Raw genomic sequence first — 17,609 nt, forward strand, 5'->3', positions numbered from 1 at the left:
ATCAAAACTCAGAACCGGAAGATATCAGATAGTCACCAATAAACCCAATAGTGAATCCATTACCCAGAGAGTGGAGCTCCCTACCAGGTGGAGCACTTAGTGATTGCCCAACTTTTAGTCTCAACAGAGAAAGGTTATAAGAACACAAGAACTAGGAGCAGGAGTCGGCCAGCTAGCCCCTCGAGCCTGCTCCGCCATTCAATAAGATCGTGGCTGATCTTTTCGTGGACTCAGCTCCACTTACCATAACCCTTAATTCCTTTACAGTTCAAAAATTTATCTATCCTTGCCTTAAAAACATTCAATGAGGGAGCCTCAACTGCTTCACTGGGCAGGAAATTCCACAGATTCACAACCCTTTGGGTGAAGAAGTTCCTCCTCAACTCAGTCCTAAATCTGCTTCCCCTTATTTTGAGGCTAAGTTTCTCAGCCCCAGTGGAAACAACTTCCCTGCTTCTATCTTATCTATTTCCTTAATATTTTATACGTTACTATAAAGATCTCCCCTAATTTTTCTGAATTCCAATGAGTATAGACCCAGTCTACTCAGTCTCTCCTCATAAGCCAACCCTCTCAACTCCAGAATCAACCTAGTGAATCTCCTCTGCACCCCCTCCAGTGCCAGTATATCCTTTCTCAAGTAAGGAGACCAAAACTGTACACAGTACTCCAGGTGTGGCCTCACCAGCACCTTATACAGCTGCAACATAACCTCGCTGTTTTTAAACTCCATCCCTCGAGCAATGAAGGATAAAATTCCATTTGCCTTCTTAATTACCTGCTACACCTACAAACCAACTCCTTGAGATTCCTGCACAAGGACACCCAGATCCCTCTGCACAGCCGCATGCTGCAATTTTTTACCATTTAAATAATAGTCCATTTTCAGCTGATATATTGACAGGGCAAATGAGGCACCAGCATAGACCAGACGGGTGTTTGATGAGTCTGGGTCTGTACTCGGTGGAATTTAGATCAAAGAGGGAGTGGGGGGGATCTCACTGTAACTTCCAGAATACTGGAAGACCTGGACAAAGTGGACGTGGGGAAGATGTTTCCATTAGTGGGAGAGACTGGGATCCAAGGGCACAGCCTCAGAGTAAAGGGACGACCCTTTAGAACCGAGACAGAGGAGGAATTTCTTCAGCCGGAGGGGGGTGAACTTGTGGAACTCATTGTCACAGAGGAGGTCGGGTCACTGAGTGTGGTTAAGACAGGGATAGATAGGTTCTTGATTGGTAAGGGGGTCAAAGGTTACGGGGAAAAGGTGGGAAAATGGGGCTGAGAAACTTATCGGCCATGGTGGAGCAGCAGAGCAGACTGGGTGGGCTGAATGGCCTAACTCTGCTCTGATACCTGATCATCTTTACTTGGCGGAAATGCTCGGTAGTGATGCAATACCACCACTTCCTGAGTGAGTAACAGAGGCATCTTCACGTTTCTATAGGGACAGGGTAACTCACAACACAGCTGGTCACTCACCAATACGTCAACGTTAAGAAATTAATCCCAGATCACACAGGAAGAGCACACGCAGAGTTTCAGACAAGGAACTTTAAACTCCAAAAGTGGCTGGAAAAGATCCTAAGGTGCTGCCTCGAAGAGCAGCTACCCCCGGCAGCCCTGACAAAGTCAACCTCCAACCAACATCAGAAAATAATAGAGGGGGGGGGGTGGCGGGGAGATTTGGTCAGCACCACCTGACTTCTAATGGGATCTTGCTGTGCACAAATGGCTATCACACTTTCTACAGCAGTGATACCACAGCCAATGAAGTCACAGACGGTTTAAAAGTTTATTTACTAGTGTCACAAGTAAGGCTTACATTAACGCTGCAATGAAGTTACTGTGAAAATCCCCCAGTCGCCACACTCTGGCACCTGTTCGGGTACATGTTCAGAGACGTATAAGATGATGAATGGGATGGATAGGATAGAGGTGGAGAGACTCTTCCCGCTCAGAAAGGACAGTAGGACTAGAGGGCACAGCCTCAAGATAAAGGGGGGGCGGTTTAGAACGGAGTTGAGGAGGAACTTCTTCACTCAAAGGGTGGTGAATCTCTGGAATTCTCTGCCCGTTGAAGTGGTGGAGGCTGCCTCGCTAAATATTTTTAAGACGCGGGTTGATGGGTTTTTGATAAGTGAGGGGATTAAGGGTTATGGGGAGAGGGCGGGAATGTGGAACTGAGCCACGTCAGATCAGCCAAGATCTTATTGAATGGCGGGGCAGGCTCGAAGGGCTAGATGGCCTACTCCTGCTCCTATTTCTTATGTTCTTATGTACACCGAGGGAGATTTTAGCACCGCCCAAATGCACCCTAACCAGCACGTCTTTCAGACTGTGGGAGGAAACCCACACAGACATGGGGAGAATGTGTACAGACAGTCACCTGAGGCTGGGAGTTGAACCCGGGTCGCTGGTGCTGTGCTAGAAATGAAAGTTCTTGCCTTGGAAGAAAAGCCACTTGGGAAAGTTAGCAAGAGCAATGGATCCCTATCTCAGCAGAGGTCAGCGCTGTGTTCGGTGGGATGGTGGGGGCTGTTTGGCTGGACTAGTCAACAAGAACTTAACATAAATCAGAGCAGGAAGAGGTCCGAGGGCCCCTGAACTCTGCTCTGCTCTAATCTTCATCTTCAACCTCATTTATCTCTATTCATCCATGGGACGTGGGTGGTGCTGGCTGGCCAGCATTTATTGCCCATCCCTAGTTGCCCGAGGGCAGTTGAGAGTCAACTATATTAAGGGTGACACAACGGCACAGTGGTTAGCACTGCTGCCTCACAGCATCAGGGATCCAGGTTCGATTCCCGGCTTGGATCACTGTCTATGTAGACTTTGTATGTTCTCCCCATGTCTGCGTGGGTTTCTTTCTGGCGCTCCAGTTTCCTCCCACAGTCCAAAGATGTGCGGATTAGGTGGATTGGCCATTAGCATCAGGGGGATTATGGGGTTACAGGGATAGGGCCTGGGTACGATTGTTGTCAGTGCAGGCTCGATAGGCCGAATGGGGTTTTTATTCTATAACATTGCTGTGGGTCTGGAGTCACACATAGTCCGGACCAGGTAAGGACAGCAGATTTTCTTCCATTAGTGAACCAGATGGGTTTTTCCGACAACGATTTCACGGTCATCACGAGGTTCTTAATTCCAGATTTTCTTTTTTTTATTGGAATTCAAATTCTGCCATCTGCCGTGGTGGGATTTGAACCCGGGTCCCCAGAACATTAGCTGAGTTTCTGGATTAATGGTCTAGCGATAATACCACTAGGCCATGTGTCTCTGATAAGCATAATGGGTCAAATGGCCTCATTCTGTATCTCATTACGCACCACTTGTCAGGGAATGGCCAGCACATATTAACAGGTGGCACAGTGGTTAGCACTGCTGCCTCACAGCGCCAGGGATCCAGGTTCCATTCCCAGCTATTTATGTGGAGTCTGCACATTCTCCCTGTGTCTGCGTGGGTTTCCTCCAGGTGCTCCGGTTTCCTCCCACACTCCGAAGATGTGCGGGTTAGGCAGATTGGCCGTGTCAAATTGTCCCTTAGTGTCAGTGGGATTAGTAGAGTAAATGCATGAGGTTACGGGGATAGGGCGGGATTGTGGCCGGGGTAGACTCAACGGGCCGAGTGGACTCCTTCTGCACGGCAGGGATTCTATTCTCTGATTAAACTGATAAGCCTCCAAAAGTTGCATTGAGAGATACAGAGCAAACGTTACATTGAAGAACTTGGCTAGCTTTAAGGTTTCTGAATGCGATGAAGAAAGAACCGGAAGGAGTGTGAGCGATACCTGCAAGGACCTCTTGAGAAGATGGCCAACTATGATACATGCTTGCACAGAGTGCATTACAAATATTCAGTTGGTTTGACTGAACAGCATCACTGGGGCACTGGTAGTGTGTGGGCCCAGGCTGGACAACAACAAATATCTTAAATATCGACATGGAGATTTCTTCATTCATTTACAAACAACACGAGTGCAGTTCCAACAATAACTCTTACGAGAGGTAATGGGATGGTAGCTCACATTCTCTACTTGGGGCTGGCACAGTGGTTAGCACTGTTGCCTCACAGTGCCAGGGACCCAGGTTTAATCCCAGCTTGGGTCACTGTCTGTGTGGAGTCTGCACATTCTCCCCGTGTCTGCGTGGGTTTCCTCCAGGCACTCCGTTTTCATCCAAAGATTAGGTGTATTGGCCGTGCTAAATTGCCCCTCAGTGCCAGGGGGAACCAGCTGGGGAAAATGCATGGGGTTATGGGGATAGGGCCTGGATGAGCTTATGATCGGTGCAGACTCGATGGGCTGAATGGCCTCCTTCTGCCCTGTAGGATTCCATAATACTTAACAAGCTCAACTCCACCCAGGACAGAGCAACCCTGCTCGAATGGCACCCCATCCACAAACATTCACTCCCTCCACCACCGATGCTCAGTAGCAGCAGTGTGTACCATCTACAAGATACACTGCAGCAACTCACCAACGTGCCTTAGACAGCACCTTCCAAACCCACTACCATCCAGGAAAAAGAGCAGCAGTTCCCTGGGAAAACCACCCCCTGGGGGTTCCCCTTCAAGCCACTGCCCTGACTTGAAAATAGATTGGCCATTCCTTCGCTGTCTCTGGGTCAAAATGCTGGAACTCCCTCCCTAACAGCACTGTGGGTGTACCTACACCTCAGGGACAAGCTAAACTTGTACCAGCCGCAATCCAGAAGAGTAAGAGGCGACTTGATTGAAACTCATCACACCCTGAGTGTGGACGTGGGAGGATACTTCCTCGTGGGGGACTATCTAGAAGGGGTGGTGGGGGGTGGGGGGGGGGGTCACTGCTGAAAAATAAGGGGTCAGCCATTTAAAACGGAGATGAGGAGAAATGTTTTCGCGAGTGTGTCTCTAGAACTCTCTCAAAAGACGGTGCAAGTAGATTTTTGAATGTTTTCAAGGCCGAACCTTAATCTGATCTCCCCTCATTCATCTAAATTCCAAAGCGTATCGGCCTAAACTGTTCAATCTCTCTTCATACGACAAACCCCTCATCTCTGGAATCAATCTAGTGAACCTCCTCTGAACTGCCTCCAATGTCACTACATACAGGTCACTGAAAATGGCAATGCAGGTGGAGAAGGTAGTCAAGAAGGCATACAGCATGCTTGCCTTCATCGGCCGGGGTACTGAGTTTAAAAATTGGCAAGTCACGTTGCAGTTTTATAGAACCTTAGTTAGGCCGCACTTGGAATATAGTGTTCAATTCTGGTTGTCACACTACCAGAAGGATGTGGAGGCTTTGGAGAGGGTCCAGAAAAGATTTCCCAGGATGTTGCCTGGTATGGAGGGCATTAGCTATGAGGAGAGGTTGGAGAAACTTGGTTTGTTCTCACTGGAGTGACGGAGGTTGAGGGGCGACCTGATAGAAGTCTACAAGATTATGAGGGACACGGACGGAGTGGATAGTCAGAAGCTTTTCCCCAGGGTAGAAGAGTCAATTATTAGGGGGATTATGTTTAAGGTGCGAGGGACAAGGTTTAAAGGAGATGCGTGAGGCAAGTTTTTTTTAGTAAGAACTCTCAGAACACCAGGTTAAAGTTCAACAGGTTTATTTGGTAGTAAACGCCACTAGGAAGTTTTTTGTTTAAACACAGAGGGTGGGTGCTTGGAACTTGCTGCCGGGGGCAGTCGTGGAACCAGGTAAGATAGTGAGTTTTAAGGAGCGTCTTGCCAAGAACATGGAGAGAGGGATATGGTCCCTGGAAGAGTAAGGGGTTTTAGTTCACAAGGGCAGCATGGTCGGTGCAGGCTTGGAGGGGCCGAAGGGCCTGTTCCTGAGCTGTAACATTCTTTGTTCTTTATCTTTCCTCAAAACACGGAGACCAAAACAGTTCCCAATACTCGAGGTGTGGTCTCACCAACGCCTTGTAGGGTTAGAGTTGGATCAGCCAATGGCAGAGCAGGCTCGAAAGGCCTACTCTCTGAACGGGTGTGGCTTCCTCGACGAGAATGGGAATTAAAGCTTTATTCTGTAGCACACACTAACCGGTTAACTGACCCCTGATTCACCGGTAAATAAAGGGAAAGGGTTTCCAATGACTGAAGGGCTGGTGACCGGAGGACATATTTTTAAAAAGAGGATCGGAGACAACTCGAGGGAAAACAATTTGGTGCAGCTCGTGGTTAGGATTCGGGACACACTGTCTGGAAGCAGCGAGGCTTCAGATGCAATATTAACCCTCGGATAGATATTTAGAGAGAAATTGGAGGGCTAACGGGGAAGGACAGGGGTGGGGTTAGTTAAATTGTTTTGAATGAGCAAGCACTGGGTCACAAGGTCTCATAGAAACCCTACAGAGCATGAGGCCACTCGGGCCATCGAGTCTGCACCAACTCTCCACATCTGAATTTTACCCAGACCCACATCCTCACCCTATCCCTGTAACCCCACGCATTTACCATGGCTAATCCCCCTGATCTGTGCACCTTTGGACACCAAGGGGCAATTTAGCACGGCCAATCCACCTGACCTGCACATCTTTGGACTGTGGGAGGAAACCAGAGCACTCAGAGGAAACCCACGCAGACACGGGGAGAATGTGCAGACTCTGCAGAGGCAGTGACCCAAGCCGGGAATCGAACCCGGGTCCCTGGTGCTGAGAGGCAGTGGTGCTAACCACTGCGCCACCGTGTCGCCCTCCTGGTCAGACACGTGATGGGGAGAAAGTTGGAGGCTCGATCATCATTACCCAGAGCTCCAGGCTGCAATGTGGGCCATCCTGGGGAAGTCAGTTGGCTGACTGGTGTCAACAACACAAGATTTGGTTGTTGTTCTGGCTGGGGGCGAATTCCAGATTCCTTTCCTGACCCGTGGGGGGGAGATGGCAGCTTTGTGGGGTCTGACCTCCCTTTGGGTAGAGAACTGGAGGAGGAAACTTTAGCCCTGGATGGCCTGTCGCTGCCCCCTCTCTACCCCACTAACTCGAGTGAGCAGGTCACCTCCCCAGCAAAGAGACATTGGAAGAGAGAGAAAGAACACAAGACAGAAGAAAGAGCAGGAGATGGAAGGAAAAGTAAGCCTCCCTGCACCCGGAGAATAGAAACGCGACATGGCAACCCCTCAGTCAGAGAGTCACGAACAGGAGGGAGTTTCTAGAGACACCTGTCTGTCTCCATCTTCAAATCAGTGGAGAGAGACTGGAGAACGTGGTTCAGGAACTTGGGACACAACAATGTTCTGAGGCTCCACACTGGCTATTTTCAGAGGTATGATATAAACAAAGCTTGTCACAGGGACAGGCAGCGAGAGAAATAAACAACTCGGTCAACAAACTCAGCAACTCATCACATCCAGACACACTGCTGGGACAATCCCGCTGATTTAACCTGGATCCATCACCCCCAGGGTCTACAAAGGAGCTATTTCCAAAATACAGGAAATTTAACATAGACACTAGAAGCAGGAGTAGGCCATTCGGCCCATCGAGCCTGCTCCACCATTCATTCTGATCATCGAATTCAATGTCTTGACCCTCCCTTCCTTCCATATCCCTCGATCCCTTTAGCCCCAAAAGCTATATCTAATTTCTTTTTGAAATCAGATGTTTTAGCCTCAACTACTTTCTATGGGAGCGAATTCCACACATTCACCACCCTGCCCCCTTGTCCCACCCCTCCAAGCCTCTTGCCCCCTTCTTCTCCCCCACCCTCTGGGTGGAGAATTTTCTTCTCACCTCAGTTCTAAAAGGTTTACCCCTTATCCCCAAACTATGACCCCTAGTTCTGGACTCCCCCCACCATCGGGAACATTCTTTCTGAATCTTCTCTGTCTAATCCTGTTAGAATTTTATAAGCTTCTGAGATTCCCTCTCACTCTTCTAAACTCCAGTGAATACAATCCTAACCAACCTCACACGAATGACCTGCCGTCCCAGGGCAGCACGGTGACACAGTAGTTAGTACTGCTGCCTCACAGAGCCAGGATCCCAGCATCAATTCCTGCCTCGGGGTCACTGTGTGGAGACTGCACATTCTCCCCGTGTCTGCTCCGGTTGCCTTCCACACTCCAAAGCTGTGCCGGTTTAGGCCTTGCTAAATTGACCCCAGTGTCAGGGGATTTAGCAGGGTAAATATGTAAGGTTACAGGAATAGGGCCTGGGTGGGATTGTGGTTGATGCAGACTTGATGGGCTGAATGGCCTCTTTCTGCTCTGTAGAGGTTCTATAAGAATCAGCCTGGTAAACCCTCGCTGCGCTCTCTCTATAGCAAGGACATCCTTCCTCAGATAAGGAGACCAAAACTGCACACACAATACTCCAGGTGTGGCCTCACCAATGCCCTGTACAGTTGCAGCAAAACATCCCAGCACTATACGTAAATCCTCTCACCATACAGGCCAGAGTATCATTTCCCTTCTTTACTACCTGCTGTGCGACCGATGCACGACGACGCCAAGATCTCGCTGACTATCCACCTGCTTCAATTTACACCCGTTCAAGTCATAATCTGTCTTCCTATTATAGAGTCATCAAGGTTTACAGCATGGAAACAGGCCCTTCAGCCCAACTTGCCCATGCTGCCCCTTTTTTAAAATCCCCAAAGCTAGTCCCAGTTGCCCGCATTTGGCCCATATCCTTGTATTCCCATCTCATCCAAGTAACTGTCTAAACGCTTTTAGAAAGACAAAATTGTACCCGCCTCTACTACTACCTCTGGCAGCTCGTTCCAGACACTCACCACCCCCGTTAAAAAACTGCCCCTCTGGACTCTTTTGTATTTCTCCCCTCTCACCTTAAAGCTATGTCCTCTAATTTCAGACTCCCCTATCTCTCGGGGAAGATATTGACTATCTCGCTGATCTGTGCCCCTCATTATTTTATAGACCTCTGTAAGATCACCCGAGACCTATTATTGCCACCAGGGAGGATAACCTCACATTTATCCACATTATATATCATGGCCTCCTTCTGCACTATAATTCTAAAGAGTCAGTCATGCACATGGGTGCCACGGACGAGGCCAGCTGTGGTTTTGGGGGGGGCGGGGGAGAGGTGGAAGAAGTAGCACTCTCACTCAAAGTCGTGGGTTCAAGTACCCCTCCACGATTTAAGCACAAAATCCAGGCTGACACTTCCAGTGGATTTAGGTGCTTCACTTGAGAGGCCAGTCTGTGCTCTCGGTGGGACAGGAGGCAATGTCAAGAAAGATCCCACAGCTATTATTTCAAAGAGTTATTCTGGCGTCTTGGCCAATACTTCCCCCTTAAACTACAACTTAAAAGCCCTGATCATTATCTCATTGCTGTTTGTGGGAGCTTGCTGTGCACAAATTGGAGTAGGGGTGTCTTGTTGAAGTTGTATAAGACATTGGTAAGGCCACATTTGGAATACTGTGTACAGATCTGGTCACCCTATTATAGAAATAATATTATTAAACTAGAAAGAGTGCAGAAAAGATTTACGAGGATGCTATTGGGACTTGATGGATTGAGTTACAAGGAGAGGCTGGATAGACTGGGACTTTTTTCTCTGGAGCGTAGGAGGCTGAGGGGTGATCTTATAAAGTCTATAAAATAATGAGGGCCATTAGGTCAGCTAGATAGTCAATATCTTTTCCCAAAGGTAGGGGAGTCTAAAACTAGAGGGCATAGGTTTAAGGTGAGAGGGGAGAGATACAAAAAGGTCCAGAGGGGCAATTTTTTCACCCAGAGGGTAGAGAGTGTCTGGAACAAACTGCCAGAGGCAGTACTGGAGGCGGGTACAATGTCTTTTAAAAAGCATTTAGACAGTTACACGGGTAAGATGGGTATAGAGGGATATGGGCCAAATGCGGGCAACTGGGACTAACTTAGGGGTCTAAAAAAAGGCAGCATGGACAAGTTGGGCCAAAGGGCCTGTTTCCATGCTGTAAACCTCTATGACTCTATAAATTGGCTCCTGAGTTTACGCCAGTTGAATGAGTTGGCTTTAAAGAGCTTTAGTGTATCCTGGGATGGAGAGAGAAGCTGAATAATGCTCTCTTAACAAACTGACAGTGTTTATATGCGCCATGATCACTGGGGTAGGCAGCACCGTAACATCATGCACCCCGCTCCCCCCCCCCCCCCCCCTCTCCTGCAGCAAGGGGCCATAACCTTGGGATTCTGGGTGAAGAACAGAGGTTTGGACCTCTCTAGAGCTGTGATCTGTTGGTCACCCAACTTTGTTTAATTCATTTATGGGATACTTGGATAAATTGGCCCATTTCAGAGAGTCAACCACATTGCTGTGACTCTGGGAGTCTCATTAGGCCAGACTGGGTTAGGACAGCAGATTTCAAAAGAGGAAGTGCTGGAAAATCTCAACAGGTCTGGCAGAATCTGAAAGGAAAGACAAGAGCTGATGTCTTGAGTCCAGACGAGCCTTTGACAAAGGGTCAAAGAAACGTCAGCTCTTTTCTCTCCTTCCAGACCTGCTGAGATTTTCCAGCACTTTCCCTCTTGGTTTCAGATTGCAGCATCCGCAGTAATTTGCTATTATAAGTACGGCAGATTTCCTTCCCTAAAGAGGACATTAGTGAACCAGATGGGTTTTTCCGACAGTCGACAATGGTTTCATGGTCACCAGTAGATTCTTAATTCCTGATTTTTATTGAATTCAAATTTCACCATCTGCTGTGGCAGGATTCGAACCGGGGTCCCCAGAACATTATCCTTGGTCTCTGGATTACTAGTCCACAATACCACTACACCACTGCCACTGTCTCCCCTCCTCTTGAGGCGATTACATCAGATGTCTAACCCAGCTGTAGCCAGCCCGTACAGTTACCATTCTTTACCGCTGTGTGTGTGTGCGTGTGTGACCAGTTAGAACTTGCACGGGATCTGGCTCAGGTTTGACCGCTGGCTGCAGTGACAATGTGTCTTTGTTACGGTTAAAACATCACCAGGGGTTTCAGCAGGTGGGGTTAGGGGCAATTTAGTACAGCCAATCCACCTAACCCACGCATCTTTGGACACTAAGGGTCAATGTAGCATGGCCAATCCACCCAACCCGCACATCTTTAGAATGTGGGAGGAAACCCACGCAGACATGGGGAGAATGTGCAAACTCCGCACAGATAGTGACCCGGAGCCAGGAATTGAACCTGGGTCCCTGGCGCTGTGAGGCAGCGGTGCTAACCACTGTGCCACCCATGATCCCCTTTTGTGGATCGCTGACAAATCTTGTTTGAATCTCACCCCCCCCCCCGGGGATGGGGGAGGGTGGGGTTAGTTTACTGGAAAGTGTCCAAAGATGTATAGGTAGGGGAATTAGCGAGGTAAAAACGTGGTGCTAAAAATAACATAAGAACATAAGAACTAGGAGCAGGAGCGGGCCATCTGGCCCCTCGAGCCTGCCCCATCATTCAATAAGATCACGGCTGATCTTTTTATGGACTCAGCTCCACTTACCCGCCCACTCACCATAACCCTTAATTCCTTTACTGTTCAAAGATGTATCTATCCTTGCTTTAAAAATATTCAATGAGGTAGCCTCAACTGCTTCACTGGGCAGGAAATTCCACAGATTCACAACCCTTTGTGTGAAGAGGTTCCTCCTCAACTCAGTCCTAAATCTGCTTCCCCTTATTTTGAGGCCATGCCCCCTAGTTCTAGTTTCAGCTGCCAGTGGAAACAACTTCCCTGCTTCTATCTTATCTACTCCCTTCATAATCTGTTTCTCATTCTTCGCAATTCCAATGAGTATAGCCTCAGTATACTCAGTCTCTCCTCATAAGCCAATCTTCTCAACTCTGGAATCAACTTTGTGAATCTCCTCTGCACCCCCTCCAGTGCCAGTATATCCTTTCTTAAGTAAGGAGACCAAAACTGTACCCAGTACTCCAGGTGTAGCCTCACCAGCACCTTATACAGCTGCAACATAACCTCACTGTTTTTAAACTCCATCCCTCTAGTAATGAAGGACAAAATTCCATTTGCCTTCTTAATTACCTGCTGCAAACCAACTCCTTGTGATTCATGCACAAGGACACCCAGATCCCTCTGCACAGCAGTATGCTGTAATTTTTTACCATTTAAATAATAGTCCATTTTCCTGTTATTCCTACCAAAATGGATGACCTCACATTTACCAACATTGTGCTCCATCTGCCAGACCCTCACCCACTCACTTAGACTATCTATATCCCTTTGCAGACTTTCAACACCCTCTGCACACTTTGCCCTGCCACTCATCTTAGTGCCATCTGCGAATTTTGACACACTGCACTTGGTCCCCAACTCCAAATCATCTGTGTAAATCGTAAACAATTGCGGTCCCAACCCTGATCCCTGAGGCACACCACTATCACTGATCGCCAACCAGAAAAACACCCATTTACCCCCACTCTTTGCTTACGGGGACACAGCCTGGTCAAGATGTGTTGTCGGAGAGTCGGAACAGACCTGTTGGGCTGAATGGCCTCCTTCTGCACTGTAAGGATTCCATGCGAGGGCCGGTGACCAAAAACCTTGTCAAAGAGATAGATTTTAAAAAGGAGACGAAAGGTCGAGGCGGGGAGGGGGATGGAAAGGAAGAGGAGCAGGGTGTGGGAGGGAGGCTTTAGAAAAGGAACTGCAGAGCTGTGGACCCAGGCTTATCAATGGTGGGGGTGATGGAAAAAATCGGGGATCTATGAGGGGGCAGAGGTGGCATGCAGAGACACGAGGGTGATGGAGCTGGAGGAGGCTAGAGGGGGTCAGGACAGAGGCACTTGAAAACTGGGGCAAAAGAAAGTTTATTTATTAGTGTCACAAGTCAGCTTGGAATCATAGAAAAAAACTACAGCACAAACAGACCCTTCAGCCCACAAGTTGCACCGATCATATCCCTACCTACTAGGCTTACCTATAACCCTCAATCCTATTAAGTCCCATGCACTCATCCTGAAGTCTCTTAAAAAACCCTATCGAATTTGCCTCCATCACCACCGACAGCATTACATTAACACTGCAATGAAGCTACTGTGAAAATCCCCTCGTCGCCTGTTCAGGTACACAGGCAGAATTTAACATGGTCAACGCACCTAACCTACACTTCTGTGGGAGGAAACCGGAGCACCCGGAGGAAACCCTTGCAGACACGGGGAGAACGTGCAGACGCCACACAGACAGTAACCCAAGCCGGGAATCGAACCTGGGTCCCTGGCGCTGTGAGGCAGCAGTGCTAACCCACTGTGTCGCCCTAAATCCTGATACCAACAGATTAATAGATCACCTCGAAATCAGGCCCAACAGCGACTGAGCTGCAGCAACCAAACTTTCACCTCAAGAGAAAATGCTCCACTAAGTGCGGATTCCATTCAGATACAACACCCCCATTTCATAGGCGGTTGTGGCACTTGACGGAGACAACACACAAGTCATCGCCCGCTCCCTCTCTCGCCTCCCAGCTAGGTGTCAGGATCTCTTGTTTACTAACTGCCAACGCAAATCTTCTCCACTCAAGCCTGTGAGCCCAAACCGCCCGGATGCCTGCCAACTTGGCGTGACACAAGGCCCAGATCCTGCATGGGTCAAAGGTCGCAGCCGGAGAGATCTGATAGTGTGTATGTACACACACACACACACACACACACACACATCATTCACAAAGAGAGAGAGAGAGAGTAAAGAGAAACAGGAAATACACAGTGGCTCTGAAAGTGAGGCAAGGAGAGTTTGGGCTATCGCTCTGAATAGTTCCTGAGTTTGCAAGAGATTTTTTGCAATGTGATTGAAGCAACGAGAGCTTCAGAAACATGAAAGAGAGGGGGAGACGCACACACACACACACACACACACACCCTGAGCCGCCACCCAAAACCATCAACCTGCCTGTTCTCGCTCAGATGCTGCTCAACATCCTGTGTTTGTTCAGATTACGCCAGATCTCTCCAGCGTTCCCCGTTTCAATCCCCACCTTTCTTTCAACCTCAGGTTTGATCCATTTACAGACCAATCCCAGCTCCATCGGCCCAGGACAGGACCAGGGTGGGGTGGGGGGGGTGCAGCATCTATCCAGCGGCCCATCAGTCAATAACAGCCGGCGGTTATACAGCACCACCGGGGCAGTGGGGGTGGAGGGAGGGGAGAAGGAGGGACGTCTCCCAAGATATTCCACAGAAACAGAGCTGGCTGAGGGATTAATGAGCGAAGGGCGCGGAGGTGTGGCGGAGGTGGGGGGGGGGGGGGGGGGGGTGGTAGGAGAGGAAGGGGATGAGAGGGGCAGGGTGAAGAAGGGAGCGAGAAGGGCTGAGGGGATAGGGTAGAAGAAGGGCACCAGAGGGCCAGGGACAGAGGGAACAATGGGGCAAGAGGGCCGGGGGGGGGGTGGAGAATGGGGGCAAGAGGGCCGGGGAGGGAGAGGGAAGAATGGGGGTAAGAGGGCCGGAGGTGTGGGGGAGAAGGTGAGAGGTGTGTAGTATAACTGGACAAGAGGGATGGCAGGGTGGGGGGAGACGGGGGCAAGAGGGCCAGAGGGTAGGGGAGAAGGGGGTGAGAGGGCCAAGGGGGGGGGGGGGGGGAGGGTGAAGAAGGGGGCTGGGGGGGGGTTGCAGGAGAAGAAAGGGGCAAGAGGGCCGGACAGGGTTGGAGGTGGGAGAGAGGGAGGGGGTGAGAGGGCAGAGGCGGAGGCGAGGGGAGGGGAGAGGCAGATGGATTATAGGAAGGGGATTGAGGGAGAGATCTTTTGGCAAAAGTAATCACTAGAGAGTGAGAGAGATGTACCCGGGAGATATTGAGAGAGGGGGAGCTGATAGGACAGGGAGATCAGGAAGGAGAGATAATGGGGGGAGGGAGCGGGAGCGAGCACTGGGAGCAGCGCAAGAGGCATTCCCAGAATCTAGGCCCTGGACAGTTTAAGATAAAAGGAACCAAGGATTAAAACTCAGATAAACACATAAACAAATCAGGACTGGAGGAAGATACAAATCCCCAATCATTATAAAGGCAGGAGGTGGTTACAGAAATATCTTTCCATCTCTGGATTCTGCAACTCCCAGATTACAATTGCTAAAGCAGTCCAGTTCACCGACAGTACCCCCTACTGAATATCAAGTTTCACTCTGACAGCTTTTTCAGTGAATTACCCACACATTCCACCCCCCCCAACCCAGATTACACAGGGAAATTTAACCAGAATCAAAGGATGGGAATGGGGAAAGTCCCCAGTGTTATTAATCCCCATTCCAACACAACTTTGCAGGGGAAACGAAGGGCACAGTTCAAACCACCAAACCCAACCATCCCATAAGACACAGGAGCAGAATTAGGCCACTCGGCCCATCGAGTCTGCTCCGCCATTCAATCACAGCTGATGTTTTTCTCATCCCCATTCTCCATAACCCCCAGTCCCCTTATTAACCAAGGGCCTATCTATCTCTGTCTTAAAGACACTCGAGACATCTCAAAGCAACCTCACACATAAAATAAGAAGTAACTCTGCCACCCACAGCCCTGAATTAGGAAATGAATTCTATCAAAAAATTATCGAATCCCTACAGTGCAGGAGGAGGCCATTCGGCCCATCAGACCTGCACCAACCACAATCCCAACCAGGCCCTATCCCCGTAACCCCATGCATTTACCTAACTAGCCCCCCTGACACCAAGGGGGAATTTAGCATGGCCAAGCCACCTAACCCACACACCTCTGGACTGTGAGAGGTACCCCCTAGTTGCCACACTCCGGCGCCTGTTCGGGTACACCGAGGGAGAATTTAGCACTGCCAACGCAGCTAACCAGCACGTCTTTCGGACTCTGGGAGGCAACCCACCCAGACACGGGGAGAACATGCAGACGCCACACAGGCAGTAACCTAAACTGGGAATGGAACCCCAGGTCCCTGGCACTGTGAGGCAGCAATGTCAACCACTGTGCCACCATGCCACCCCTGAATCAAAACATAAGCTCCCTTTTCGGTGGGGGGTGGCTGAAACTTTTTAAGAAATCTCACTGCAAAAGGAAGGGGAAAGTCTGTAAACAGGTTTAAAAAAACCCTGCCCCAGAATGAAAACCAGGGACAGTATTGTCAACACTAATACTTGTTTTTTAAAAAACAAAAGTAAATTTAAACTATTTAAAGTGGATTTAAACATTCTATATTGTGAAATATGTCCAGCCTACACTCCGGGAGCACTCACAGCACGGGGTGGGTCAGTTTCCTCAGCTCAGGACGCGATAGTGAAACTTTTCTAAACTTTTCACAAACTTTTTCCAAACTTTTTTTTCGCTTGGTTTCTCTCTCTCTCTCTCTGCGCCGCCGCTGGCATCCTGCCTTCCGCACCGTTTACCTGGATGAATTGGATGGTGAGGGCACTCTTACCCACCCCACCTCCTCCCACCACCACCAGCTTGAACTTCTCCTGGGAGTTGCTCATCGTCCTGGCCGCAAGAGCGAAGTGGAAATCAGGAAGCGAGTTTGGGAGAGCCGGGGCCGCTTCTCTCTCTCTCTCTCTCTGAGGCTACGCTCAGCCTCGGCGTCCCCTGCTAAATCTATGTTAATCTAAGCCAATCTATGCATGAATATTAATTCCGCCCTGAAGTTTCAACCCCCACTCACTTCCCTTATTTGGTGAGTTTCTCAATCAGAAGGCTGGGAGACGCCTTCTGGGTCCCAAAGCCTCCAACCCAACCCTACACTCACTCCTGGGGGTGCTGTAATCTAACAACCGTGACCGCTGAGTCAGAATTATACACTTTGGTAGGAAAATAGAGGAACTTGAATACTATTTAAACAGGGCAAGATCCATTTTGAATCCTGCAGTGTAGAAGAGGCCATTCAGCCCATCAACTCTACACTGACTCTCTTATAGTATCTTACCCAGGCCCTGTCATAATGGCACACAGTAAGAAGTCTCACAACACCAGGTTAAAGTCTAATGGGTTTATTTGATAGTAAACCCGTACCCCAGTCCAACACCAGCATTTCCATCACATGATGGCACTGTGCAAGGGATCCAGGTTCAATTCCAGCCTTGGGTCACAGCATGGAATCTGCATGTTCTCCCCGTGTCTGTGTGGGTTTCCTCCAGGTGCTCCGGTTTCCTCCCACAGTCCAAAAGATGTGAAGGTTAGGTGGATTGGCCATGCTAAGTTGCCCCTTAGTGTCCAAAGATGTGAAGGTTAGGTGGATTGGCCATGCTAAATTGCCCCTTAGTGTCAGTAGGGTATGCAGCGTACATAAGTGGGGTTATGGGGATAGGGCCTAGATGAGATTGTTGTTGGTGTAGGCTCAATGGGCTGAATGGCCTCCTTCTGCAGTATCAGAATTCTATTATACTGAAGGAGGCCGTTTGGCCCATCATGTCTGTTCCAGCTCTTCTAAAGATCTTTCCAACGGGATTTAAAATAACCAGGGTAAGGGAGCACGTGGTTACATGCTGGAGCAGTAATCCAGATGGGCCTGGACCAATGACCTGCGATCACGAGTTCAACTCCTAACAGCAACCAGGGAACGTGAATTCAGTTACTGAGATAAGCCTGGAATATAAAGCTTGTACCATCACAGTAGGTGGATTGGCCATGCTAAATTGCCCCTTAGTACTTGGGGGTGGGGGGTGGGGGGCAGGAGGTGGTTATCCAGGTTAAATGCATTGGGTTATGGGGATAGGGCCTGGGTGGTCA

The 17,609-nt window shown here is 49.2% G+C and overlaps 1 protein-coding gene across 1 annotated transcript in view; it reads right to left on the minus strand.

Annotated features, from left to right (window-relative positions):
• The window catches only part of rras (RAS related), a 30,733-nt gene extending 14,261 nt beyond the window's left edge, over positions 1-16,472 (minus strand). Inside the window, exon 1 of the mRNA XM_080217323.1 lies at positions 16,277-16,472. Coding sequence (XP_080073449.1) covers positions 16,277-16,363 — 87 coding nt within the window. The 5' untranslated portion in view covers positions 16,364-16,472. The remainder of the gene's footprint in view (positions 1-16,276) is intronic.
• Between the last annotated feature and the right edge of the window lie 1,137 nt (positions 16,473-17,609).

This window comes from Carcharhinus amblyrhynchos, chromosome 35, assembly GCF_965287045.1.
Source record: "Carcharhinus amblyrhynchos chromosome 35, sCarAmb.v2.hapA, whole genome shotgun sequence".
NCBI classification, from domain to species: domain Eukaryota; kingdom Metazoa; phylum Chordata; class Chondrichthyes; order Carcharhiniformes; family Carcharhinidae; genus Carcharhinus; species Carcharhinus amblyrhynchos.